This window comes from Neodothiora populina (assembly GCF_041146345.1).
Source record: "Neodothiora populina strain CPC 39397 chromosome Unknown canker_contig_15, whole genome shotgun sequence".
In the NCBI taxonomy this organism is placed as follows: domain Eukaryota; kingdom Fungi; phylum Ascomycota; class Dothideomycetes; order Dothideales; family Dothioraceae; genus Neodothiora; species Neodothiora populina.
In genome coordinates this window covers 1,386,059-1,410,395 of record NW_027191413.1, presented here as the reverse complement: position 1 = coordinate 1,410,395, position 24,337 = coordinate 1,386,059, and the positions used below count along the sequence as shown (strand labels likewise).

The 24,337-nt window shown below is 51.3% G+C and overlaps 8 protein-coding genes across 8 annotated transcripts; 3 read left to right on the top strand and 5 right to left on the bottom strand.

The window, feature by feature from the left end:
• Positions 1–36: 36 nt before the first annotated feature.
• AAFC00_002822 (uncharacterized protein) lies at positions 37–1,069 on the bottom strand (the record flags this gene model as incomplete). Its single annotated transcript, XM_069348040.1, has 2 exons — positions 37–662; positions 817–1,069. 2 exons carry the CDS (start codon positions 1,067–1,069, stop codon positions 37–39), a joined length of 879 nt encoding a protein of 292 aa, XP_069198705.1.
• Positions 1,070–1,611: 542 nt separating this feature from the next.
• AAFC00_002821 (uncharacterized protein) lies at positions 1,612–3,699 on the bottom strand (the record flags this gene model as incomplete). The annotated part of the gene is made up of 1 exon (XM_069342201.1): positions 1,612–3,699. The coding sequence occupies one exon, from the start codon at positions 3,697–3,699 to the stop codon at positions 1,612–1,614; it is 2,088 nt and encodes a 695-aa protein (XP_069198704.1).
• A 900-nt stretch (positions 3,700–4,599) lies between these two features.
• AAFC00_002820 (uncharacterized protein) lies at positions 4,600–5,178 on the top strand (the record flags this gene model as incomplete). The annotated part of the gene is made up of 3 exons (XM_069342199.1): positions 4,600–4,620; positions 4,743–4,929; positions 5,111–5,178. 3 exons carry the CDS (start codon positions 4,600–4,602, stop codon positions 5,176–5,178), a joined length of 276 nt encoding a protein of 91 aa, XP_069198703.1.
• Positions 5,179–7,175: 1,997 nt separating this feature from the next.
• Positions 7,176–9,866, bottom strand: AAFC00_002819 (uncharacterized protein; the record flags this gene model as incomplete). The annotated part of the gene is made up of 4 exons (XM_069342198.1): positions 7,176–7,490; positions 7,556–9,208; positions 9,271–9,666; positions 9,768–9,866. 4 exons carry the CDS (start codon positions 9,864–9,866, stop codon positions 7,176–7,178), a joined length of 2,463 nt encoding a protein of 820 aa, XP_069198702.1.
• Positions 9,867–11,218: 1,352 nt separating this feature from the next.
• Positions 11,219–12,007, top strand: AAFC00_002818 (uncharacterized protein; the record flags this gene model as incomplete). Its single annotated transcript, XM_069342197.1, has 3 exons — positions 11,219–11,362; positions 11,461–11,702; positions 11,827–12,007. The coding sequence occupies 3 exons, from the start codon at positions 11,219–11,221 to the stop codon at positions 12,005–12,007; spliced, it is 567 nt and encodes a 188-aa protein (XP_069198701.1).
• A 362-nt stretch (positions 12,008–12,369) lies between these two features.
• Positions 12,370–12,760, bottom strand: AAFC00_002817 (uncharacterized protein; the record flags this gene model as incomplete). The annotated part of the gene is made up of 3 exons (XM_069342196.1): positions 12,370–12,506; positions 12,560–12,690; positions 12,747–12,760. 3 exons carry the CDS (start codon positions 12,758–12,760, stop codon positions 12,370–12,372), a joined length of 282 nt encoding a protein of 93 aa, XP_069198700.1.
• A 532-nt stretch (positions 12,761–13,292) lies between these two features.
• On the top strand, positions 13,293–16,001 carry AAFC00_002816 (uncharacterized protein; the record flags this gene model as incomplete). Its single annotated transcript, XM_069342195.1, has 8 exons — positions 13,293–13,624; positions 13,750–13,915; positions 13,969–14,099; positions 14,151–14,357; positions 14,410–14,767; positions 14,922–15,736; positions 15,787–15,857; positions 15,910–16,001. The coding sequence occupies 8 exons, from the start codon at positions 13,293–13,295 to the stop codon at positions 15,999–16,001; spliced, it is 2,172 nt and encodes a 723-aa protein (XP_069198699.1).
• Positions 16,002–18,606: 2,605 nt separating this feature from the next.
• Positions 18,607–22,506, bottom strand: AAFC00_002815 (uncharacterized protein; the record flags this gene model as incomplete). The annotated part of the gene is made up of 5 exons (XM_069342194.1): positions 18,607–19,116; positions 19,184–19,470; positions 19,529–20,653; positions 20,711–22,043; positions 22,117–22,506. 5 exons carry the CDS (start codon positions 22,504–22,506, stop codon positions 18,607–18,609), a joined length of 3,645 nt encoding a protein of 1,214 aa, XP_069198698.1.
• Between the last annotated feature and the right edge of the window lie 1,831 nt (positions 22,507–24,337).

Sequence of the window (24,337 nt, the reverse complement as noted above, 5' to 3'; positions counted from 1 at the left end):
AAGAAAATAATACCGAAATTCCCAGCGAACTCCTCCTCATCTCCCTCCTGTCCAGAATCCCACGAATACGAGCAAAGCGACATTGAAGAACAACCCACATCTAGCAGCGCCAGCAGCAGAAGCGGCGGAAGACGAAACACCACCAGGCCCAGACGTACTACTTCCCAGAAGAGAAGAAGTGGTACCAGCGCCTGGCGGAGAAGAAGAAGAAGAAGAAGAAGAAGAAGAAGAAGAAGAAGAAGAAGAAGAAGCAGAAGCAGTAGTAGGCACAAAAAAAGGAGTCGCATTCCTAATCGGTCCACCAGGATTAATCACCGTCGCCGTACTACCCGGACTCACTCCCGTTCCGGTCCCAAGAGTCCCATTCGTGCCATTGAGCCGGACTACAGGATAGAACGGCACATTAACACCGCGACCAGGCGCATGAGTCTGCGTTAAAGTCGAGCAGGGCTCTGTTGTTGTAATTGTATACCCAGCTTCTGCAGGCGTCCATGAAGAAGCAGCAGTAGTAGGAGGACTAGGAGTGTTAGACCCGCCAGTAAAACTGAACCCAGCAGAGTAATTGACTTCATCACCCTGCTGGATCTCGAAAGCGTAGTCTTGAGCGTTCATGAGTGTCGAAGGGGGGTCTTGCCAGGTCCAGGTGCCGTTTGTTGCGGTTTCTGCAGGTTCGTGTTATTAAATGACCTTCTCGACGATAGCGAGAGGGTGTATCTGAGGAAGTGGTGGAGTAATGTCTAGGTAGAAGAGAAAGAGAAAGAGAGAGAGAGAGAGGGGGGGGGGGAGAAAGAGGAAAACAAGGAAGCAATCACTCACCAGTCAAAACAGAAACCGTCTCCAAACTCCTCGGATCACCTTTACGCAAAGTGATAGTAACGGGCACATCCAGCTCCCTCGCGCTATACCCCAACACAGCATCCTGCCCAGCAACAACAACAGAAGACGTAGATGTGAAGAATAGAGATGGAGCAGCAGCAGCAGCAGCAGTGGATTGCTGAGCCGCGACGAGGCTTGAAAAAGGAGCTAGTTGCGCGATAAATGCCAAGGTGGCAGCGATGGAGGGTTTCATATTCTATGTCTGGATCCTGCACGCACGCGGAGAGGTAGAGATGCTGGTGTGTTGGAGATTCAATCGAGAGGGAAGCGAAAGAGATGGAAGTAAAGGGGGAAGGAAGAAAAGAGTGTGTAGAGTGACTTGGCGGAATGACACCAAATAACAAAACAACGGACATATGTAGCGAAGGTCGGGAAATGAAGGTCAGCTAGGTTGTGTATAGATTTGACACAGGAGGAATATGTTCCGACATCATAAACAAACGCGTGACTTGTCCATTGAAGCAAGGGGTTTCTTTCATGTCTCAGCTACTGTTGTGGAAGTAGTGGGAAATTACAATCCAGAGCTACGAGTACAGCAAGCTCATGTCGAGGAGTGCAACACGAGTCATAGTGGGACAGAAGCGAAAAAGGGGGAAAGGGTATATATTTGGAGTCGAATGGGGGTGGAAAAGGCGATATACCGGTACAAAAAGAGAACGAGGATGAGGGGGTATCAACGGTATCGCCAGCTGCACAAAAAGCACAACGAAGAGAAAAGACACAGGCACACAAAATTCACCGTCCATCAGACTCTCTGCTCTTGTCCAGTCTCGCCACAAGACGCTTCATGCCCATCCAGTCATCTCCCTTGGCGTTGACCTCTGGTCCACCCAGATCACTACCGACCTCGAAGACTGTAGCAATGCCGTCCAGACCGCCGACGGCTACTCTCTTTCCGTCATTATTGTCCCAAGCAAGCTTGTTCAGACTCTTAATGCCAAAGACATCGCCCTTGGTATGGCTGGGCTCGGCGCGAGCGACAGGCACCTCGACGTCCACATTGACATCGAAAATCTCCAATCTGCCGGCACCGTCGACAAGACCGAAGATTCCTGGTCTTGTCGGTGACCATTTGACATCATAGACGACGTCTTCACGCATAATGTCGAGGATGGATCGCTCGGCCTGCACGACGCTGTCGGCAACTGCTGTGCTCGGTGGCTTGACACGCCAAACCTTGACGCTCCAGTCTAGCGAAGAGCTGATGACCAGATCTCCAAGATCAACCTTGCCCTTGCTGGGATGGAAGTCGAGACCGGTCACAGGTGCAGCGTGACCACCGTACAAAACGCTGAGATCGACCCCTGCCTTCGCACCGGCGCGATCATAACGATGCACAGGAACAATGCTGCCCTCTTCCGTGCCGGCCAGGAAATATGTAGGGTCAGAGCGAGGAAAGCTGATGCAAGTGGGAGCAATGTCGTCAGTCCGGCTCCTGCCAGGTGGTGACATGAGTTCGAGATACTCCTGGGGCTTCGAGAGCATGTCAAAGGTCCAGGCACAAGTTGTGCCGTCTGTGCTGACACTGACGATACTGCTGGCATTCTGTGTGCCAACGACTGCAACACTGTAGATGGGATGGGCGTGACCACCCTTTTCTCCGGCGAGTGGGGTTCGCTGGACAGGGGCACCGTCATGCGAGCGCTGTCGGATATCCCAGAGACACACTTGACCTGAATAAGTGCCCCCGAGCACCAAGCTTGGATGATAGGGAGAGAAGCGTGCAGTCAGAATGTCGCTTGTCGCGGCGAAGACGTGTTCGGGTCGAGATGGCATGTGAGAGTTCCATATCAGAGCCAGGCCTCGAGCACTCTGTGCAGAGGCGGCAGATTTGGTATAGGAGGTCAAGAGCAGTTCGGGATACTTGAGAGAGTAGTCGAGATCACTAATCATTCGACCCTTGGTCCAACGCTCGTCCTGAAACTGGTGAACTTCTCGTATGCGACGGCCTTTCTTTGTGCGCGTGTTGCCGCCGCCGTCGTCGTCATCGTCGTCCAGGCCGCCCAGACCTCTCATGGCGTAGTCTATCAGAACATCGTACTCTTCGTCCAGCGCTCTCTCGATGACTTTGGTGGAGCGCTCGACGAAATCGAAAAAGTCGTCAGAGGCGGTGACGGCGTTCAGCTCATCGTTGGTCAGAGTGCGGGCGGGGAAGTTCTCTTTGCTTTTGCCTTCCGGCTTCGTGTCCTGCTCTGACGACTTGAGAGCTGCCAGTTCATCTTCGATCTCTTTTCGGATGTTCTGTCTCAGCTCTTCGTCGCGCTCTCTTTCTCGTCTGCTCAAACGCTTGCGGGTGCGCGAGGGCGTCGGAGGGTCTTCATCCTCGGAAGCGGACTGGTGATCGCGGGTCTTTGGTCTCTCGGCGGGCCAGTCGTCGGAGGTCTGGACGGCCTTGCTGTAAGTGATGACCTGCTGCTTCGGCGAGGCAGGCAGATCATAGACGGTGGTCAGCGGTGCAAAGGCCAATGTCTGCGTGGCTGTGGTAGTCAGGGGCGCAGGTGACAGAGTGCCGGTGCTCGGGCGGATGGGACTGTCTGCGCCTTCCTGGTAGCTCTGCTGACTTAGACTGATGAGGGAATTGGGACGACTGCGCGGTGAATCTTCGCGGCCCGGTCGATCTACGAGGCTCGAGATCAAGCTGTCGAGCTCTGCGCGGTTGTTGGCGCGGGATGGAGTGGGCGAAGGGATGTCTGATCCTTCTCCCACGCTCGATCGATGAGAGCTGAATTCGCGCTGTCGTAGTTCACGCTGTCGCTTGAGTTCGGCGAGTTTGGCCTTTTTGGCCAGGATCTCCTCCTTGCGGGCCTGGAGAGAGGAAGACATCTTGCTCTTCTTGTTTCTTCTCCAGTCTCTCCTCTCTGTGCTCGATAGTCGACTGATGGCTCAACGCTGCTGCTGCTGCAAGCGTCGGGATGAACAAAGCAAGCTTAGATGTTTTAGTATCAGAGGTAGGCAGACCTGCTGCTCGTCCTGATAAGCTCTTCTCTGTTTTTGGAATTGATCGGAGTACAGGGCGATTGTTTTGACAGGAAGAGGAAGCTAGTTCTCATTGCTGTGAAGACATATGGCGACGACGAGGTGAGGTAATGTATTGTTCGTCGAGAGCTTCGCATGTATAATTAAGACATGTATCAACAATAGTGTTCAAGTGTATAAGTGTATGCAAACACGACCTGTGCAGTGAGATGCAATCGGTGCAAACACTGGAAGACATGCAAAGAGGGAAAGAACGGGGAAAGCCGGCATCCTGCCTCCGACATGGCGAGTGCGAGTGTCGTAGCTGTATCTGGTTGGTCGCTGGAGTGGATTGCTTCGCTTGATGGGTTGATTGGCGGGCGGGCGGCCAACGGAGGCAGAAGAAGCTCAGGCTGGGGCAGAGAGAGACGGACAGGAAAAGAGAGAGAGAGAATAGAGTATTAAGAAAGTAGTAATTAGTGATAGTGTAGCTGTGCAGTATTATTGTTATAGTGACGCCAGGAAGGGGAGCCGCAATAGCGCAGAAGGCCAAATCCCCAAAGACTGCTTTGCTGCCATTTACTCTACTCTACCTGTACTTCCTCCCATTCCTCTGTACAATTCAACCAGCAATACCGATCCACCCTTTTTTCCTCTCTTCTCCTCTTTCCTCCTCCTCTTCTTTGACTTGCGATAGATAGCGCTCGTCAATTCTCCCCATCTGTCGCCCTGTTTCACGAGGAATCAAGCTCTCTTGACAAATTCACAATGACCTCCACCGGTGTCAACGTACGTTTCTCTGTCCGTCCTTCAAGTCAATTGACTCGGTGTCTCGTGTCGCTGCGTCTGTCAATTCACTTGCGCCGCCGCCGCCGCCCGGCGCTGAACGTGTCGATAACAATCTTTCCCAGGTCTTCCGCTGGTCAGCGCTCGCTCTCGGTGTCGCCTACGGTTTCTCCCACCAGGCCTCCATTTCCGCCGCCGACAAGCTCAGAGAGAACGCCCAGGAGTATGAGCGCAAGCAGTCCCTGATCTCCCAGGCAAAGGCCGAGTTTGCACGAAAGAACGCCCCCAAGGACTCGTCGTCCAAGTCGAGTGGTATGTTTCTGCCCGTCTGAGGACAAAATCTTGTTTCGCTCTCCGCCTCTCCCACGCCATTCCAGTCCTTCTGAGCACAGAAAACTGCGCGCGCCCGTGTCGAATCGCCGCCTTGTCCTGTCTCTGTCGCACCCCCCGCGAACCGCACAAGCGTCCTTATGCTGACCCCTTCATTTCCCAGCCAACACCGACTTCAGCTCTCCTTCTTTCGACCTCGAAGCTTGGCTCAAGAGCACCGAGTCAGCATAGACAAATGTTCAATAATCCTCCCGAAATGAAAGCGAACCCCCCCCCCCCCAATTTATCCTGCGCTCTGTACAACTAGTGAAACAACCCTCTCCGACCTCAACGATGGAGGTGTTTTTCGAGTAGGGAAGAGAGGCTGAGAAGGAGAGAAATGTAAAGAACAAAAAAGAAATCACTTTTATACATACACACACGCCCACATCAACATGCGCAAACCTAGAAACCCTTGTTCTTGTTTTTTTTTCGTTCTTCTATTAGTTCGCCTACTAGTAAGCAAGATTGAGAGAAAGAGTCCAAGGGAGAGAGAGGGGGAGAAAAAGAAGACGACAGAGAGAGACAGAGAGAGGAAGTGAGCAAGAAAGAAAAGGAAAAAGGCTGATATAATTGTTCCCGAAACGAAGCCCTTTTTTCTTCTATTCATTCTACCTTGCCCAAGACATGGAAATTCTCTCTGCCCACAAGAACCGAAGAAGAAGATAAAAACGAGAGAAGAGCTCGAAAGACCGAGACAACCAGAAATCTCGTCTGATCCAAGCGAGAAGTGAATCGAAAAGCGCTCTATGCAGACGCGACAGCGAAGGCTAGATTCGACTCTCCTCGAGAAAGAGGGCGCAGAAAAGCCCGAGTCAGTACACCTAGTGCCTGAGCTAAGGTACCTTGGGTAGTCCAGTAGGAGACAAGAGTAAGGTAAGGTAACCAACACACGAACCCACCCTTTCCTTTTCAATTCTGATGCTCATTATCACTGTAAAACCCAACTATCATGGTAAACCTCACTCTTGTTTTCCCTCTGAATGCCCACTGTCACAGTAAACCCAATCATGACCGTGAACCAAACCGTACTGTACCTTCCCAAGATGATCTATTTTTCTGAGGTAAGGTACCTCTACACATCGGGCCCCCGCTCTCTCTTACCTTCTTCCCACTGTATTGTTACATTGTTATTTGACGATCTGGGAGAGGTGATATGCTTTCCGTCCAGGCTTTTGTCTATCTTGCTGTCTATAGTGCTTTCCTTATTTTACCTTCTAGGACTTAATAAGTCTATGGACAAAGACAAGGTGAAATGAGACAAGACATGGTAGCATCGCCGTCCTTTCTGTTTCTTCGTCATCGACGGTCCTTCTCTTTCTGTGATTGGCATGCTTTCTGATCTCGTACCGTTGCGCGCAGTCTATATGGGGGCGAAGCCGCCACCTGGTTGATCGTCTTCTCGTATCTCGACGTTTCGCTTTGATCTCAGCCTCGGACTTGGTTGGGACGTTTACCTTGATTTCGGGTCTTGACTTTCACCTCTCACCTCAATCTTGACGTTCGACTTTTTGAGTTGGACTTGATAGTCGACTTGAGTTGAACTTGACGTCCGAGTAAGATGGGACTTGGCTTTGATCGTGAGCATAAAGTCCTCGTCTCATCTCTTTTCTTTTCTGATCAACCCCGTATCTAGCTAGAGCCAAAGAACTACTCTGTCGACTCTCTTTTCTCCGTCTCCGAAGCAGATAGTATTGTTCCGATCTGTCTCTCTTCCTCGCCCTCCTGTCCTTCTTTATTCGTCTCATAGAGTCATGGAATGTTTCATATAATGTGTAGTATGTCGTGGTTTTCATTCTCTTCTCTCTGTCTTTTATTGTTTCCTTCAATGTTTCCTTCATTGGTTCTGCCCTTGAGTCTACTGTAGATGGGAGTGCCTTGTCCGAGATAGATAGCTGAACATTTCAAGGAAAAAAGAACAGGCAAACAGAGGAGATGTTCAGACAGGAACGAGAAACGAAAGACGCGTGAAAAGAGAGACATAGCTAGAGACATGAATAAATGGAGATGGGATGGAGGTTTTTTTTTTCATTGTCTGACAAGAGAGAATCGTACATTTGTGAGAAAAGAAAAAGAAAAAGAAAACACGCCCCCCCTCTCTCTTCCTCCTGAAGCACATCACACAACCATACACATAAAGTCTTCCTTTCTACTGCATACCAATGAACAGAAAGGAAAAGAAAAAAATCTTACAAGACCTCTCCGATAATCTTGGCTGCCTCCTTGTACGTCGACAGCAACTTCTCGCACTTTTCCCTCTCGCTCTTGATGGCGTCGTCCTCGTACAGCAGCTCCTGGAACAGCTCTTCCTTGTACAGCTCCGTCACCAGCCTGTTCTGCACGGCGTCTTTTGTGTGGTTCACCAGCAGGTGCATGACTGCCTTGGGCACTTGGTCTGCGATGGTCTCGCGCACGATGTTGAAGTACGATGATATGAGCCGGCGGATGAGTTCCGTCTCGAGGGCTTCGCGCTCTGTCAGAGCTGGGGCGTCGTCTGCCAGGGGCTGTGGTTGCAACGGGGGAAGTTAGTGAAATGAAACGTAGCAGGAAGAGAAGCGACAGTACTCACAAATCCAGTGTCTGGATACTCCTCGGCATACATGTCGTCCCCACCTGTATGCTCCGTCTGTCTAGACACAGGTCTATCGGGAACCCTCGTGTCACCTCTCCTGATGCTAGCCGCAAAACTAGGCTCGATGTTCTGACTGACATGTCTGTTGCTTCCACCCATCGACGACGACATGGAAGCGTTGGGGTTGGGGGGCAGACCGCCGACGCCGTCCTTGCCGAAAAAGTAGTTGAGGAAACTGTCCTTTGCCGAGTTGCCAGTGGCGCCGAAGCGCGGCGGTGAGCCGGCTCTTGTGCCGTTGCTGTGCGCGTGGTGATGCTGGATCGACTGGCCCGGTCGTCCCACAGCCGGAGACATGCTGCGCGAAGTCTTGCTGTTGTTGAGGTGGCTTCTGATGGGCAGGGAGCCGGCCTTCTCGCCCGGTGCCTCGATTGCAGGCTCTTCCTCGCCGCCTTCTTGTCCTTCGGAGCCGTTGACTCCGTTCGGTTCTTTTAGTCTTCTCTGCTCGCGCTTGCGCTTCTCTTGTGCTATGGCCGCCGCCTTCTCCCGCTCGTTCTTGTCGTTGATGACCGAGCTCATCGCCGCCGCTGCACCCAAAAAGTTCGGGTGGTTGGTGTTGATGTAGGCGCGCTGGATCGAGATGAGGGACTCGACATAGGAAGAGCAGGGTCCCAGACGCTCTCTCAGAAGATCCGATACAACTTCAATGAGCTTGCCCTGTAGGCGAGGGTATCGTGTGAGTTCTGTTGAGCCGCAAGTGTGACCGATCTTGATCAGCTCCTCGTACACCAACTCGACACAGCGTTGGCCAGGTCCTTCCAGCAACTTGATCTGTGGCTTCACGAGAAGATCAAAGGCAAGCTCGGGAACAAAAAGACTCGGTCGCGGACCGGTCGAGTTTCGGATGGCGGTGCGGATGTCGAGCACAGAGAGGTTAGTGGTCGGGTCGATCGTCTCCAGAGAGTTGCCAAAGACAGAATTGAAGATGTAGTAGATTCGTGCACCACCGCAGAGCTCCTTGGTCGAGATCTCGGACGAGGTACCGTCAATGGATGAAATGAAAGAAGAAGCAAAGCGTGTCATCAATTGCAGAATCAGAGAACCGCGGTGCTCCTTGCCAGTGAACTTGACATCGCCGTAACTCGCGAGCTCTTGCTGTGTCTGTCCCATCAGTGTGTTGAGGCGCGCCTTGATGTCCGGCAGGCGCTCTCGGATGTGTGTCATGAGGGTGGTGTTCAAGCTCTTTGCGAGATATTGTGTTCCGCAGCGCGTGGCCATGTTTCGGTATGCCGGGTGCATCCTGAAGAACTCTCTCTCCGCCGACAGCGCATCCGACAGTGACTTGTTACCCTGGATATCTTGCTGTGATCGATTGACCACTCCGATAAAGCCTAGCTTGAGAGGGTAGACACGTCCCGAGAGAATATCCATGGCGTTGGTTCCGTGGTCCATGAGATCGAGCTTGGTGAGCACACCGATTGTCCGCTTTCCCATGGGGTCGACATGGCGCGCCAGCTTGAGCGCCTCGGAGTTGACGAGATCCTGGTTCGCAGGCGACACAGCGAGGATGATACTGTTGGGCTTGGCGATGTACTCGGAAATGAGATTGCGAGTCTGCTTTTCGATGTCTGTAGGTTGGTCGCCAATGGGAACCTGCGCAGACTGTTAGCCGCAGACCGACCTCGAATAAATCCATATCAATAACAAGAACGTGCCTTTGTGAGACCGGGCAAATCGACCAGAGTGAGACTCAAGACATGAGGCGAGTAGATCTTGAGGTTGATGGGCTGTCGGTTGATACCCTTGTTGCTTCCTGCTATTCTTGCCGTCTCGTTTTCGATTTCTCTCTTGACCTCACTGAAGTCGTAGAACTTGCGACCAGGAATATGTCCAAACTCGGCCCACTCGTCCTGACCAGCTACACTCGCAGGAGTGTGAGGGATGTGAACCTCGTCGCCCTCGGGCTGGTCGTCTCTGTCGCTGGGGACATTGATGAGTTGCAATATCAGAGGTCTCCGCGTGACGATGCCGCTTCCTCGAGGCAGGAAATCCCTTCCGACAATGTTCTCGAGCACCGATGACTTTCCCGATGATTGCGATCCAACGACGACCTGTTCTGGCGATTAGCGATTACTGTAGGCTGCGGCGGCCTTGTTGCACTTGTTGCAGCAGTGCGATGCGGCAGGAATAAAAGGCAGGCAGGCAGGCGTACAATCTGAGGCAGGTCAAGCGAATCATTTCCGATGGTGTTGAAAACAAGGTCCTGTAGCTTGTTGACGACGTGCAGCAAGTCTTCTCCGAGCGCCGCCATTTTGTCGGTCAAGAAGTCGAGTGGAAGAAAATCCAAAAAGAGTTGCTTCTATTCGTAGCGAGAGAAAGTTGTGTGGAATCAATGCGGTGGATTATGTTTACAGCCGCACCCCTCGAAAGCCGTTTACGCCCTTGGCCCAAAATGCTAGGGAAGGTAAGGTAGGTAGGTACAAGTACAGGTGTGGTTGTGGATTGAGACCTCTTTTTTTGTTGTTGCTACAAGTATAGTGTTTTGTGCAACGAGAGAAGTCCCCAAGAGAGTGCAGTATATGAAATACACAAGTATCCAAAGCGGGTTTCCCTTGTCAGAGTGCAAATGAATACAAACGGGTGGGGGAAAGAGGAAAGAGGGAATCTGGGAGTGCAGGTGGGATAAGGTTGACGATGATGTACCTGCTGTACGAGACAGCAGTAGTAGTACCTGTAGTACCTGTAGTTTAGTGCTGCAGTACGATATGTGGTAGGGCCAGTCTGTCTTTGGAGCTTGCTACTACTGTGCCCGTAAAATCGCCTACGATACCTGAAGCTATACTACTATAAGTACAAAGGCTTGAGTTACCAAGGCTTTATTGACCATTATACGCTGGTCATATACCATTCGCTGAGGAGTCATCTACTATTCGGCGAGAAGTCATTTACCATTCATTGACAAGTCAACGACCATTCGCCAAGTAGTCATTGCCTATTTATAAGAAACTCATTACTTGTTCGTTAGAAATCCATTGCCTCATTAATGTAAACTCATTACCTCTTAACTAAGATTTCATTGCCTCTTCGCTGAAGCCTTGTCGCCTATTCAATGAAAAGTCACCGACTATTCACTGAAAAGTCGTCGACCTTTCTTCGAGAAGTCATTAACTAAACACGAAGAGCCCCCTCGTGTACCAAGGTCTCACATGCCCCGATCTTTGGCTGACCTGGAAACTTGGACAGAGCCTCGTCGTCTGTTGCGGTCCTTGCCGAGATCGTTCCCGCTTCTGTGGCTGGCTGCATAGCTGCTTGTGCAAATGACGAGCATAGGTAAAGTACAATGACTCCTCAATGAATGATCAATGAGTTTCTTATCAACAGGTAGGCAATGACCCTCTAGTTGAAGTCAATGACTTTTCAGTGAACAGTCAATCAAGTTCCAATGAATACCTAGTCAATGAGTCTCTGATGATTGTCCGGTAAATGGTCAATGAGCAAAAACAATTCCTTTGTGAGATACAGACCCATATAGATCAAGCCGGTCTTGGCAGATTTGATGACCATGCCAAGGTTTGTGATGGGAACCTCACACCTCGAAGCGCATCCGGCTATACCAAAAGCACCACCACCGGACCTCACAAGCCATTGGTCCGCAACACAACCATGCAGGCATTCAGGAGGAGCGCAGCGCGTAGCGCTCAAGCCGCCAAATCATACTCGAGACAATCACAACGCCGCTGGGCCCACGATGCCCACCACGACACTCACTCGCACGCTGCTGCCGGTCCATCAGAGGAGAAGCTCGGCGTATGGTTACCCTCCTCAAGCCACCGACATGATCTGCTATCACGGTTGCATCGCTGAGAAAAAGAGAGAAAACTGCTAACACCTAGTCTTACAATCAGGCCAAGTTCTGGGTCGGCATCTCCCTCCTCCCGGCTACCTTTGCTTTCTTCCACTTCCGCGGCGACGGCAGCTACGAGCAGAGATACTGGACTCGCGTCATCGACGGCTACCACTCAGACTGGGCAAAGAAGTGGCAAGAGTTGAACATCATCCGCTCTCAGACTCTTGAGCAGGCTGGTGCCGACCGAAACCTCTTCGTCAACTCGGCCTCGACCAGACATGTCGAGCTCAAGTTCCCCGAGTACGTTCATATCACTCCTTGGAGGCAGAACAGAAAGAGCAGGAATTACACGCCTCGTTACCATTGTTGCCAGCAAAGAGGAAAATCAACAGGAGAAGGTTCACTAACGAGATACTTTATGTAGGACCTTCAACTCTGGCTCTCCGTGGAACGTCCCTGCCGGCTCCAGGGCAAACATCGACCACGCCATCGCCAAGTACGAGAAGGAGAACTACGAGCAGAACGCAAAGAAGCTGCAGCAATTGCAAGATGGTACCATTCCTATCGAGCAGGACTTTGTCCGAAACCGTTACAAGTGGGCCTAGCCTGTACAAATACCCGACATGATGCAGACAGATATAGCGTTGATAGGAAGAATGAAAGAGGGAAGATTTTCTTGGTCCAAAGCAATCGCTTTTACTCTCTCTCTCTCATCTCGCAGACGAGTCTATCGATATAGTCCGGGCACGAGATCGGAATGTGCACAGTGACCATGTGATGGTGAGGGAGTAGAGTGAACTAGCGTCACCTATGTAATATGATTGGTGATAACTCCGGTCCACTGTGTATCGTACACCCGTAATTCCTATCAAGAAGATATCTTTCGCTTGAACGAAACCGTAACTCCATGCGCCCCAGCTATGCCTCCAAAGAACCACTCCGTTTTCTTTCCATCTGCGCAAGGTCTCTACTTTTTATTGACCCCAGGCGCCGGCCCTGCTGCAGACAACATCTGAGGCTGTTGTGTAGCGGGTTGTCTCGGGGTATCCGGAACCACGACATCTTCGAAATCGTCTTGAGCGACAGCCTTGATGGTGAATGAGTCTGATGGAGGGTTAGTTGCTCAGAAATCATGACTCTCCTAGTGACCGACGTACAAACTCCAATCACAAAAGCAAAGATGCCGAGCCCGGTGAGTGCATTCTTGACGAGGTATGGCTGTCTGGCTCTGTAGAGTGATGCCGTAGGGCGGTTGTACCGATCATAGTAAGATCCCTGCGGAGTTTGTCTATACTCTTGGTTAGCTACGTGACACCCAATTCAAGCCCCTCAGCAGCCGCTTACCTTCCTAACGACATTTTGTATGGTGGTGTATCTGTGTATTGCTGATAATAAATTTATATGGTTGACTATGGGATCAGCTATTGCCTCTATCATGGCATCCATACCTAGAATCATCAATCAGCGGCTTGTCGGTTATACCTCGGTCGGAGCGCGACTCGTAAATCGGTACTACGGTACTTATATTTGCCTATTCAGCTCTGGCAACAGCTCAGGTGTCACTGAGTCGCGTCATACATTCCCATACAACAGTAATCGGGCACAATAGATGCGGGAGACAACGATACCATAGCATTCTCTCGATCAAGCAGACTCCGCAATCCCGGCCATCGCATTCAATCTCGAACGTCTACTCTGCAAAGAATAAGTCGTTAAGCAAAACACCCATCCCCAGGCCTGATCGTGGAAGATGTGCAAGCCGCATCCTTAAGGATTCACCAACAACAGAAGATAGCTTCAGCTCTTTCGACGTCGATTCGCTTGATGCGGTCGCAATAGAAGCTGCACGTTTCGTCAGATAGACGTACCATCCCCCGAACTGCGTTCAACATGGCTGCGCAAAACATCGCAGACACGATAAAGCAGCTCAACGCCGCACGCAACCTCGCTCTTGCCGATCCAGCTCTTTACCCCCAGATTGTCCCAGGATTGCTCCGCATCGTCGGCGCAGATGCCATTTTGGAGCTACGAAGATGGGGTGCCGATTTCTTCGCAGAGACGTTTGCCTCGCCAGTGCTTGCTTCAGACCAGAAGCAGAACCTAAGTCTGATAGTACTGGACACGCTGAAGGGTTTCTTGGACAATCCGAATGAAGATATCTCTGTGATCAAAAGCGTCATACAGACTGCCGCAAGCATATACCCTCTTGTTTTCCGCCATATGTGAGTATATCCCATAACCACCTATCCATGTAGATAGCATGACACGATGCATTGTGGCATCTCACTTGTCGTGATGACGTAAATCTTCCTATGATGCATATTGGAGTCTTATGTTTGCCATGCAGTATCTCGAATCCAAATGACGCCCAGTCGTGGCAGAAGATGGCTGGCATCAAGTCCAGCATACTACGAAGAATGGATAGTCTACCCCCTGGCGCGCGCATTTGTTGCGTCAAATTCATACAGAAAGTCGTGCAGACGCAAACCCCAGGCCTCATTGCAGATCCGAGGGTGCGTGTGACCCCAACAGCCAAGTGTGTTTCCTTGAATTGACCATCTTCTAGCGACCGGACATGAATGAAATCTCTCTTGCACTGGTGCCCCGGGACCATCCTGTGATACCGCCAAACAATCTCGAAGCCGAGGCTTCAGGCCTGCTCGATCGCTTGCTCGGAGTATTGCAGGACAACAGCAGGTCAGGATCTCACCACATCAATTCTATGCTTAATCCTGACACTCTCGGCAGTGATGCATTACTTGTGACCGCGACTCTGAATTGCTTGGGATCTCTCGTCAAACTGAGAGCCTCTATTGCAATCAAGATCGTCACCACTGTCCTCTCATTCAACCCTCTCTTGCTGGCTCAGACTGCGCCCGTGACGATGAAGACAAAGGTCGTAGTGCGGTCCATGGCACGAACGACCATGACCTTCCTGAACAATATCATCAAGAAGTACGTGGTCGGTATCTATACGGACTCCTGTGTCTCTGCTGACTCTCTACAGAAACCCACAACATCCCATGGCAGGTCGTATACAACAAGGCATTGATCGTATAAGACACTCCTTGCCTGAGGCTCTCGAAGATCACAACCGTAAGAGACCTGCGCCAGCCGAGCCGACCGACGGTCTATCCGAGGCCAAGAGACAACGTGTAGACGCACAAGTGCCTCCGATCAATCAGGCATTACAACCCCCTTCCTTACCTCCTGGACCGGTCAGCTATGCCCAACTATTCACACTTACCCGAGAGCAAGGTCTGAAGAGCTTTGACGTGAATGTGATACCTCTGAATATCCTCCAAAGTATCGTGGTTCCGCTCCTGGCTTCCATAGATAAAGGAAAGATGGACCACGCAATCAATGTATGCATTGCAACCCTCATCCGTGCCCCATCAGCGCGTTTTTTTGCAAAGTCAGCTCGTTTCCATACTTAGTGCAGAGCGTTTCCGTTCCTTTCCAGGGCGTTGCATGTTTCTTTGATTAGACGTCCAATATGACTAACATGTGTTCTATCAGACCGTTCGGGCACGTTACCTGGAGATTTCCAGACCGACTCCGGCAAATGCGGCCCTGGCAGCACGAGCTGCAACTGGCACAGCGCCTATTGCAGGCCCTGCTGAAGAAGACGACGAATACGAGCCTGGACTCGAAGACACAGAACAAGTCCTCAACGATCTCGACCAAGCCCCTACAGAGGAAGCCGCCGAGCAAGTTGCTCTTGGCCCCTTCAATCTACCCCCGCCCCCGCCGCTTACCCCAGAGGAGACGGCAGAGTGCAGTAAAGGTGCCATCAACCGTGTCTTCGAGAACCTAGCATATCTAGATCAAACAGCACCGGCGAAACCATCACATTCAAGGGGTTTCAACAGCATCGCAGCTGGTGGTGATAGAGACTCCTGGATCACTGTAGTCACGCGACTCGCTACTCGGGCGTCGGCCGGATTAGAAGACACTTCTATCAAGGGAGAATCCTCGCGCGTCGTCAAAGCGGCCTTTTCGCCCAACAACGCGATCAGAGATGCTCTGTACATGTATGTCATCGAGGACTTCCGCCGCCGTATAGGTGTGGCTATCGCGTGGCTGAATGAGGAGTGGTACAACGACCGTGTCGTGCGACAGTCATCGCCGAAGGCCGAATATGTGCCTGAGCATTACGAGAAGTGGATGCTCAAGACTCTCGATGGTATCATGCCATTCATCGAGTCGAATGATCGCAACCTGTTGATTCGCTTCTTGAGTGAGGTGCCCGCGCTAAATGAGGATGCCCTCAACAGAGTGGTGAGATTAGCCTCAGATCCGGAACGAGTACAGCTAGTGGTTCTGGCCTTGACGTAAGTTCTCTCTGCAGGGTTTGTGGCATCGTGCTAACACACAGCTGCAGATATCTCATCATGTATCGGCCTCCAGTCAAGAAAATGGGCATTGATGCCTTGGAGGAACTGTATAAGAATTGTAAAGTTATCCGAAGCCTCATAGCATGACCTGCCCTAACGATTGCATTCAGATGACGACTCTAGACCATTTGTTACCAAGTTGCTCACAAAGTACCGACCCGAAGCACTACAAGATGCTCAGACTACCCCCTCTGCAGCTTAGACTATTGATACCACATACAAGGAAGCGGGACGGAAAATATTCATAGCGACGGCGGTACGGGGAATCTTGGAAGATGGACTGCGAGAAGATATGTCAGGCTGATAGCTCGTCATATATCCAGTAATCATGTTCATATCGATGACAACAAGGACTTTTATCTCGATCCAATGGCAATCTACCTGATCAACCCGAGTGCATCTCAATTCATGTACTTTGTCTTCGTCACGGTCACCACTTCCAGGAGAGCATATTTCGGAGTAGGGAAAGGTTTTAACATGACCCCTTGTTTCGAGTTCTTAGGTCGAGCAAACTTTTATCATCTTGAATGGCAGATTGTATTGGCGACTTTTCAACATGGGCAAGCCTATCCAGTCTGGTGGGTAGCTCTTTCCACACACGTTAGTCTTCGATGACCAGCAGCATTGATATGAATCATCAGCAGAAATGACATCTATGAGGCTTAACCCCCTTTTTTACAACCGAACACGTCGAAAGTGCCATCCTTCATCAAAGTCAACATAAGTAGTCATCATAAAATCTTCGTACACTTCATCGACAGCCATGTCCTATCAACCAGAACTCACCGCTCAAGACGTGTCCACAGTGGCGAAGCTCGAAGGCGGTCCATCCAAAGGTTCCGAAGCAGCGAAGATGCAAAGCCAACTCACCAAAGAGCAGGTAGATCTTATCCTCCCTCCACAGCATCCCCAAGTCGTACTTGACAGCAACACCAAAATTTTGAAAAAGCCGCCCAAGAAGCCTGCTCTACAATGCCAATGCAGGAGCACCCGGAGCGTATGACGATGGACATGGCGAGCCACTTGAAGAAATGCGAGGGGCGCGTTGTCGGAGAAGACTTCCAGCCCGCGAAAGACAGTATATCCAGTGATGCGCAGCGTCTGGCTGCCAGGAATGCCAAGGTCCACTAGAAGAAGAAGATGGCTTCTAAAGCTGTCTTTCAAGCACCAAGTGCGAGTTTGGAAGCTATTCAAATACCGAGTGCGGATGAGCAGTCGCAGCTCGATAGGCAACGTGAGTTCTGGCAGGCTGCTGGGAGGATCTGGATGAAGGTGCTCAAGGAATCGGAGAGCATCACTGCGGCAGACGCGGAGAGGGTTCGCGAACTCGAGTATAAAGCTCTGGGATACGTCGAGAAGAAAGGCGTCACGAGTCAGATCGAGTCTTTGGCTTTCAAGAACGGATTGGGGGTAGCGCGAGACCAATCTGACTCTGACCACGAAGCAGCTGCAGAGCAACCTACTCCGATCATACACACTTGTGCGCTACCTCCACAACTCGAGCTTGCTTCCCATCTTGCTGCCTATGACGCCGAGTGGAAGATGTTCAAGCAGCCTCTGCAGATCACTCAGGCTGACGCCAATACCTTACATTCTTTTGAGCACAGGGTCCATGGTCATGTTGAAAAAGGTGGCATTGCCGCTCAGGCTCAACATCTGGCTGCTGAGAACACGAAGCATCCTCCCAAAGCCGAGACTCAGTCGAGTGTATCTGCCAGACCAAGCACTGACTTTGCCCCGGAGGCTTGAGACGTTGTGTTGCTGACAAATGGCGGTCGTTGGAGCAGTATTCACCACGTTATCGGGAATTACTGAACACAGCATGGAGCGTGGAGATATGAATCAGTCCTTTCGGATCTTTTCATAGCATACTGTATTGGGTGCATACTGGCAAGGAATCTATAGATAAGACAGAGAGAACGCACAGGTCGAAGCAAGCATGCAAATCACAATGACCTTTTCTGATTCTTGCTCCTATCTTTGCGTCAGTAAAAAGACTCTTGACGACGGAGGAAGTGAAATTCAATGTGTCATGCTTGAAAAACAATGTGATTCGCCTGCACATGAATATTCAACAACAGCAATACACCCACGAATGTCTGGAAAGTTTCTTCGAATTCTTCATCCCCCTCTGAAGGGGAGGGAGTCTTTTATTGTCCTCTCTTCCTCGAAAATTGCTAGAACGGAGCTCCTCTCGCAGAGAAAAAAAGAACAGTCTCTCTCTCTCTCTCGCGTCAAAATGGTAGTTAGACAAGGTACGTACATACGTACTCCAGCAGGGGCCAAAAAGAAGACAGAAGAACAGAGAAACACATGCATACACGCTCCATACCACACACGTTTTCTCTCTCACACTTTGTCTCGCTCACACACACACGAACACACCTTCTCTCCCCCTTTCACGCTCGCACTTCTCCCCTCCTGGTCCTCGTCCGACAACAAACACATCAAACAGAAGAAAAAGGGACAAGTAGATTCCGTACAGCCATCCATGCGTCCCGCCCGTGGATAGTCAGGGAACAAAAGAAGAGAAAGAGAACAGAAACAGAGGTAAGAAGCAGAGGGTTTGTGAGAGAAAAAGGGATTTGGCTTCAAATAAGAGAGAGGGAAAAAAGAGAAGGAAAAAAAGGGCACGGAAGCAGAAAATATGTATCCCCAACATACACAAATAACCATTTGGATTTGAGCTCCTTTTGCCAAACAACCAGCCAGCCAGCCAGCCAGGCTCTTCTGCGCTGCCCACATAGTAAACACAAGTACTTGGACAAAATCACTTTTCACTTTCTTCTTGGCTGAACTTGTGTAAACTACGAAGTCACGCCCATAGGTCTGGGCTTGTCGTACCCAGAGTTCCTGTGGTATGAACTCCTGGTCGGGGAAGTCCCGCTTTGAACAGAGGCGTTCTCGGCGCTCAGGTTTGCTTTGGACCCGAGAGCATATGGTTGTGTGGGAGGAGCCATACTGTCACCGCCACCTGCGCCGACGTGTCTGACACTCGATTCATTCTGCCATGCACTGGCTTGCTCGGGGTCCTTGTCTACTCTCGTGACCACAGGCGTACTGGAACGACCGTCCCGCGAACGTTGAGAGGGTGAATTGGTCACTCCTCCTGAGGTGGGGTCATTCTGTGCAGGGAGGCCTGCTGGACCTCCGCCGAGATTGGTGGCTCCTGCACCAGCGGCGTTGGCATTGAGGTTAGGAGATGGTTTTAGTGCTGCTCGGTCTCCGTAGCGTTTGAGGATTTCTTTCGTTGTGATGTCTGCGCTGGCGGAGAAAAGGGATGAGTCATTGAGAATCATGGACAGGTCCTCGGGTACCTGCAAGATGTATATAGTCAGCTACTTGCAAGCAAAGTCAATGCACATGAGAAAGCGGGAAACTTACCTCGCACATGTACTCGTTAAACTCAATGAGCGAGTGTACGGCTTCGATGGCGAGAAGGTTATCGTCCAGCGGCACATCTTTCTTGCCAAGATGTAAGATGTTCGGTGCCATGACGGTAGCGAGATTGTGAATGTCCATCTTGCTACCGGTCTCTTCATCAACGTGTGAGAAGGAGGACACCCATTGCAAGAAAGCGAAGAGAACTTCCATGCAGTCGCGATGGGCTTTGGGAAGCAAACAACACGTCAAATGTAGCACGCGTCTGCGACGATCTTCGTCGGTGATGTCTATTGAATATGTCAGCCAGGATACGCCAAAGCGAGCAATGTAGCATGCGAGACTTACTCTGCGATGTGATCCAGAGCTTATGTAGCTTGAATGTCAACAACGGATCCGGGAGGTCTCTGAGGAATTTCTTCAGGAGCGCCGCTACTTGCACGGGGTTCTCCTTGGTAAGATCGACATCGACGGCTTCCTTGTTGTCGATTTCCTCCTTGACCTCGTTGAGCCTCTTGATGTTGCCGTTCTTTCTGAACACACCCTCGACAGACATGTCCATCGTGCGCATGGCGGAGATGGAGTCCTGCACCAGCACCGGGATCCGGAGTGCGCCAGGCCCGACGCCGTCTGTTGACTCGGCATAATCCCTCTCGACGAGTTGGTCAAGCGCAACGCCAAAGATGCCCCGTTTGGCGTTCTTTTTCTTGCCGCCCTCGTCCTTCTTCTGGAAAGCTTTGCCAAACTTGCCCCAGAAGGTCGGCCGTTTGGTCTCAATAAGGTCGAGAAGCTCTTCTTGATTGAAGAAGCCCTCCAACAACGGCTCCATCGACAAAACGGCAACGTGACGCACAATGAAGTACTCCAGGGCTGATAGTTCGGAAAAGTATCTTTTGGTGCGGTTGATGCCTTCGGGCTTGTGTAGGTTTTCTTGGTCCTCGGAAATGTGTCGATTGTGTCCATTGGCCACCAGTCGGGCCTTGGGCTCCTGTGGCACCATTTGTCCGCGGGCGTACTTGGATGCATTCGGCCGTTGCTCTCTTGTCTGTTGTGCTTGTACCAATCGTGGAATATCGTCCAGTGTCATACCCTCACCTGTTCCGAAGTTCAACTGGGATGACCGGTTGTCGCCTTGGTTATCAGACTCGTCAATGATCTGGAAGCCACCAGTCATGCGGCGTTCTCTCTTTCCGTCAGCATCTGTGCTTGTGCTCATCCCCTCTGGACCGTCGATGATGCGTGAGTGTCGTGCTTTTCGGTTTGTCGTCGACACCTGCTTGTCCATTCTTGTCGAGCGCAGGCGACGTATGTCTCCAAGCGTCTGCTCATAAGAAGGCGATTGCTCACGTCTCGTCGACCCAGCATATGACTTGGATCTGGTGTTTGCACGAAGCGGCTGGGGACCCGAGGCTGCGCCGTTGGGTGATACGCGATGTCCTTGATTCGAGTCATAGTCAGTCAAGTTCGGATCATCTGTGGTTGTAGTAAGCAAATGAGAGATATTCATCGAAAATGGAACTATCCACGAACCTGATGTGTGTGGTAGAGCGCCACTGGTACGGAGAGTAGCAAGCAGTCTGGCATGCGCGACTCGGAGGAGATGCACATATTGTTGGAGGCGTGTGACCTGGGTGAAGCCAGCAATGGCGTTCGGAGGAGCGTGCCTGTCGCACAGGACCGTGTTCGACTCTTCGTCCCACCGTGTCTCGATGATGTTTTCGATGCCGACAGGGCGATTGCACTTTGCGCAGGTCAGACACGAAGCATGGAACCTCTTGTCTTTCAGAGCAAAACACTTGTCCTCGACCGCTTTGCCGCAAACTGCACAGTTATCGGCTGTCCTCGACACGTAGCCCTCGGTGTCTGAACGCGAGTCTTTCTCGTTTTCGATCTCGAGACGCTCATCCAGGGTGCCGATGTCTTCGAGAAAATGTGTGAGTCCCTCCTGGCTTGACGTCTCACGCTCCAGCTTGAGTGCACCTTGCAAGCATATGCGGATCAGCAGCTTAAGGTAGTGTGCCAGACCTGTGACGAGAGATAGTAGCTCTTGGGTGACACCAAGCCTTCGCACACCGGTTTCCTGGGACTCGGCGAGGAGCTGGAAGAAGGCGACGACTTTCTTGCACAGCAACTTGGCTTCTCTAGAGTATGACAGACCTTTGGATGTGTTGGCGCTGAGTGTCTGATCCAGACCGTCTGCAGCAGAGAACAAAAGGTCAACGTGCATGATGAACTTCCTAGCTGCCACGACGCCGTCCATGTATGCGCCGTTGCTGACGTGTAACAGCATGTCCGATATGCAGGTGGCTGACTTCTCCTCAAAGCTTGACAAGGTGCGCCAGATCCAGAGAACCTTCTCTTCGACATGTTCCTCGCTCTCCCGGACCAGCTTGCGCATGTCTTCGGTGGCATCCTCTTCCGTCATGTTCTTCTCTTCGGCGGTGAGTGGCCCGCCCTGATGCAGTCGCACGTTCCAGTACTTGTGGATCATGTAGCACTCCGGGTGCCAATGTTGATTCTGGCCATTGCGAAAGATCTCGACGAATTGCTTGAGGATGGCGGTATGACAGCCATTACAGCGCTGGGCGAATTTGGTGGAATAGTGGTAGTGACAGTAGACGTTTCCTTCATGTTCGTAGTAGCTGTCCTGCGCACCGAAGACAGTGGGGCACACGGAACAGGTGAAATGCTCGATATGGTACTTGCGGTCCAGAGCTGTGATGTAAGAGCCTCGTAGCGCACCGCCACACGCGTGGCAGAGAAGATCCAATCGGCGGAAGTAATCCGTTTCGCACAGCGGGTACTGATTCGGAGGATGGTCGGGTACGGGGAAGAACTTGGAGGCGACGATTTTACCACAGTCCTAAACACTTGAGTCAGCATGGATCGCAGGCACAGGGGAATGCCACTGCGCACAAGCAGAGATGAAGACTGACATGACATGTGAAACACTCGAGATGGAATGTACCACCGAGCGCTCTCACGAATTGACCGGTGAGACTCTCTCCACACTTGCCACATATCTTGGATCTGTCGTTGGGCCGACGAGCAGGGTCAGGCCGTGACTGGTCTCGGGCTGCCATCTCTCGCCCATCTTCTGTGCTTTTCCTCCCCACGCGCTCTTGGCCATTGACCGCAGCGTCTGCCACCATGTCGCGGCTGCCCTGCGTTCTGTGTTGTCGCAAGGCCAGCGACTTGTCTGGATCGCCATTGGGAGTCGAGCTGGGCGGGACAGGCGACGAGTTATTACTGGGGATGCCGAGGCTGTTCAGGAGAGGAGGGGGGTCGGCGCCCGAGGCCTCGTGCCCTTCAGTGGTAAGGCCCATGTTGTTGTGTTTTGTTTTATTATTGGGGTATATTCGTGAGGCAGATGACTATTAGGCAGTGTATGCCAGCTAGGTGTCAAATCCAAGAGACGACGTGTTTTTTGGTCTGGTATCGTGATTATTAGGCCTGGGCACTAGTCCCAGTCGTGAGAAATGGCATTCGCGGAGGGCGAAGAAGGTAGGATTTGATCGTAGAACAAGGTAAGGTATGCGTGGAGGCTGTCCAAGTCACGCGTGCCTGCCAAAAGTGATTAAAGGAGGTGGTGCGGTGAAGCTTTGTCTAGGTTAAAGGAGTGGCGAGGTTGATGGCGAGGACGCTGTTGAAGGAAATGATGATGATGACGATGATGGTCTTGGAGATGGAACAGGGACAATGGTGTTGCTGTCTCTGTCGTTCAGCTCGCGTATGGCGACGTTAGTGATGTTATATCGGTGGAATTAGTCGGGGTGCAAGAGCAGCGAGTGTTGGAGCTCGGCTGTGAGCCTGCAAAGGAAGCGTGCAGCAGGTTGGGATGACGACAGCATGTGCCAAAGGTGCGATTAAGTGCGAATGAAAAGATTTATGGGATTGAGAGCGACGGGTTAAGGTAGAGTGATAAGATGACCCTGCTATTAGACAAGGTAGAGAGGTACTGGACTGGACTGCACTGTACTGCACAGTACTCTGCTGTACAGATATCCCGTATACGAGGTAATGTCAAACAAGCGGGAGTCGGCGATCGGGGTGGTTGATTGGAATTAGGGGGATATGGAATGCGCAAGCGACCAACAGCCTCCAGTTATTGACAGACTGGGATTGGCTTACCGCCGGACCCTGGATTGCGAGGGGGAGAAAGAGAGGGGGGGAGCGAGCCTTCACCCAACTTCACCCAACCCTATTATTATATGACTTTGGTTCGACTCGCATTGGGTTTCATGCAATTTCTTCATTCGACGTACAGTATGTTCAATTCTTCGCTGAGCCTTCATTGAACAAGCATGTGGCGTCCACCCAGTTGTCGACTAATCTTCACTTTGTATCTGCTCAATAATCACATAATCCTTGTTTGCTATTCTTCTGGGGCCAGAGAGGGGGCGAGGGAGCTTCTCCTCCACAATTATACTCAAAACAAAAGCAGTGTGGAGAAATGCACCGCTAAGTATATCAACAACATATACCTTGAAGATGCACACTTGTGTTGGAGTCAGCGTGCATGTTTCCATTCTGCTCTACCCTTCCCCCAAGATCTGGCGTACTTCCGAATTGCAATTGGCAGTAAGTCCGTCAGCAATTACCCGGTGCCTATCAGCTCATTCAACATTCAGCCGGTCATACCGACCTTCGTTCGATATGTACGCGGTGTTTATTTCTGGTATATCATTTGGTGTCCCACTCAGTCTTTTCTCGTGCTTATAGAGCTTTTACGCACTATTGACCTTGGAGGCCGGGGGTCCACAAAAAGTGCAAGTGTACGGTTGAATTGTAATAGATGCAATGGCCAAAACAAGGCAAGATGGGTCATGACTCTCCATGCAGTGCTCTGAAACGTGCGTTTCTGAAGGAGAAGGGCGGACATCGGATTTCCAACCTTTGTTGCTACTGTAAGGTACTTGGTAATCCAAAGATAGCAATATATGACGCTTGCAGCAGCGCCTCAGGTGAGATGCGGAAGGCTCAACAAAGACGCACGGTACCAGGATTTGTGGGATGCAGGTGTCAATGTTACAGGTACTGTACTGTGAACTTGCAGCAGCCTGCTCGCCAGAGAATCGGACGAGGAGGGGCTGAGAGGTCCCGCGGGGTAAAGGAACGAATGGGCTAAAGCGTGTAAAGATAGAAATTTTGGTCAAG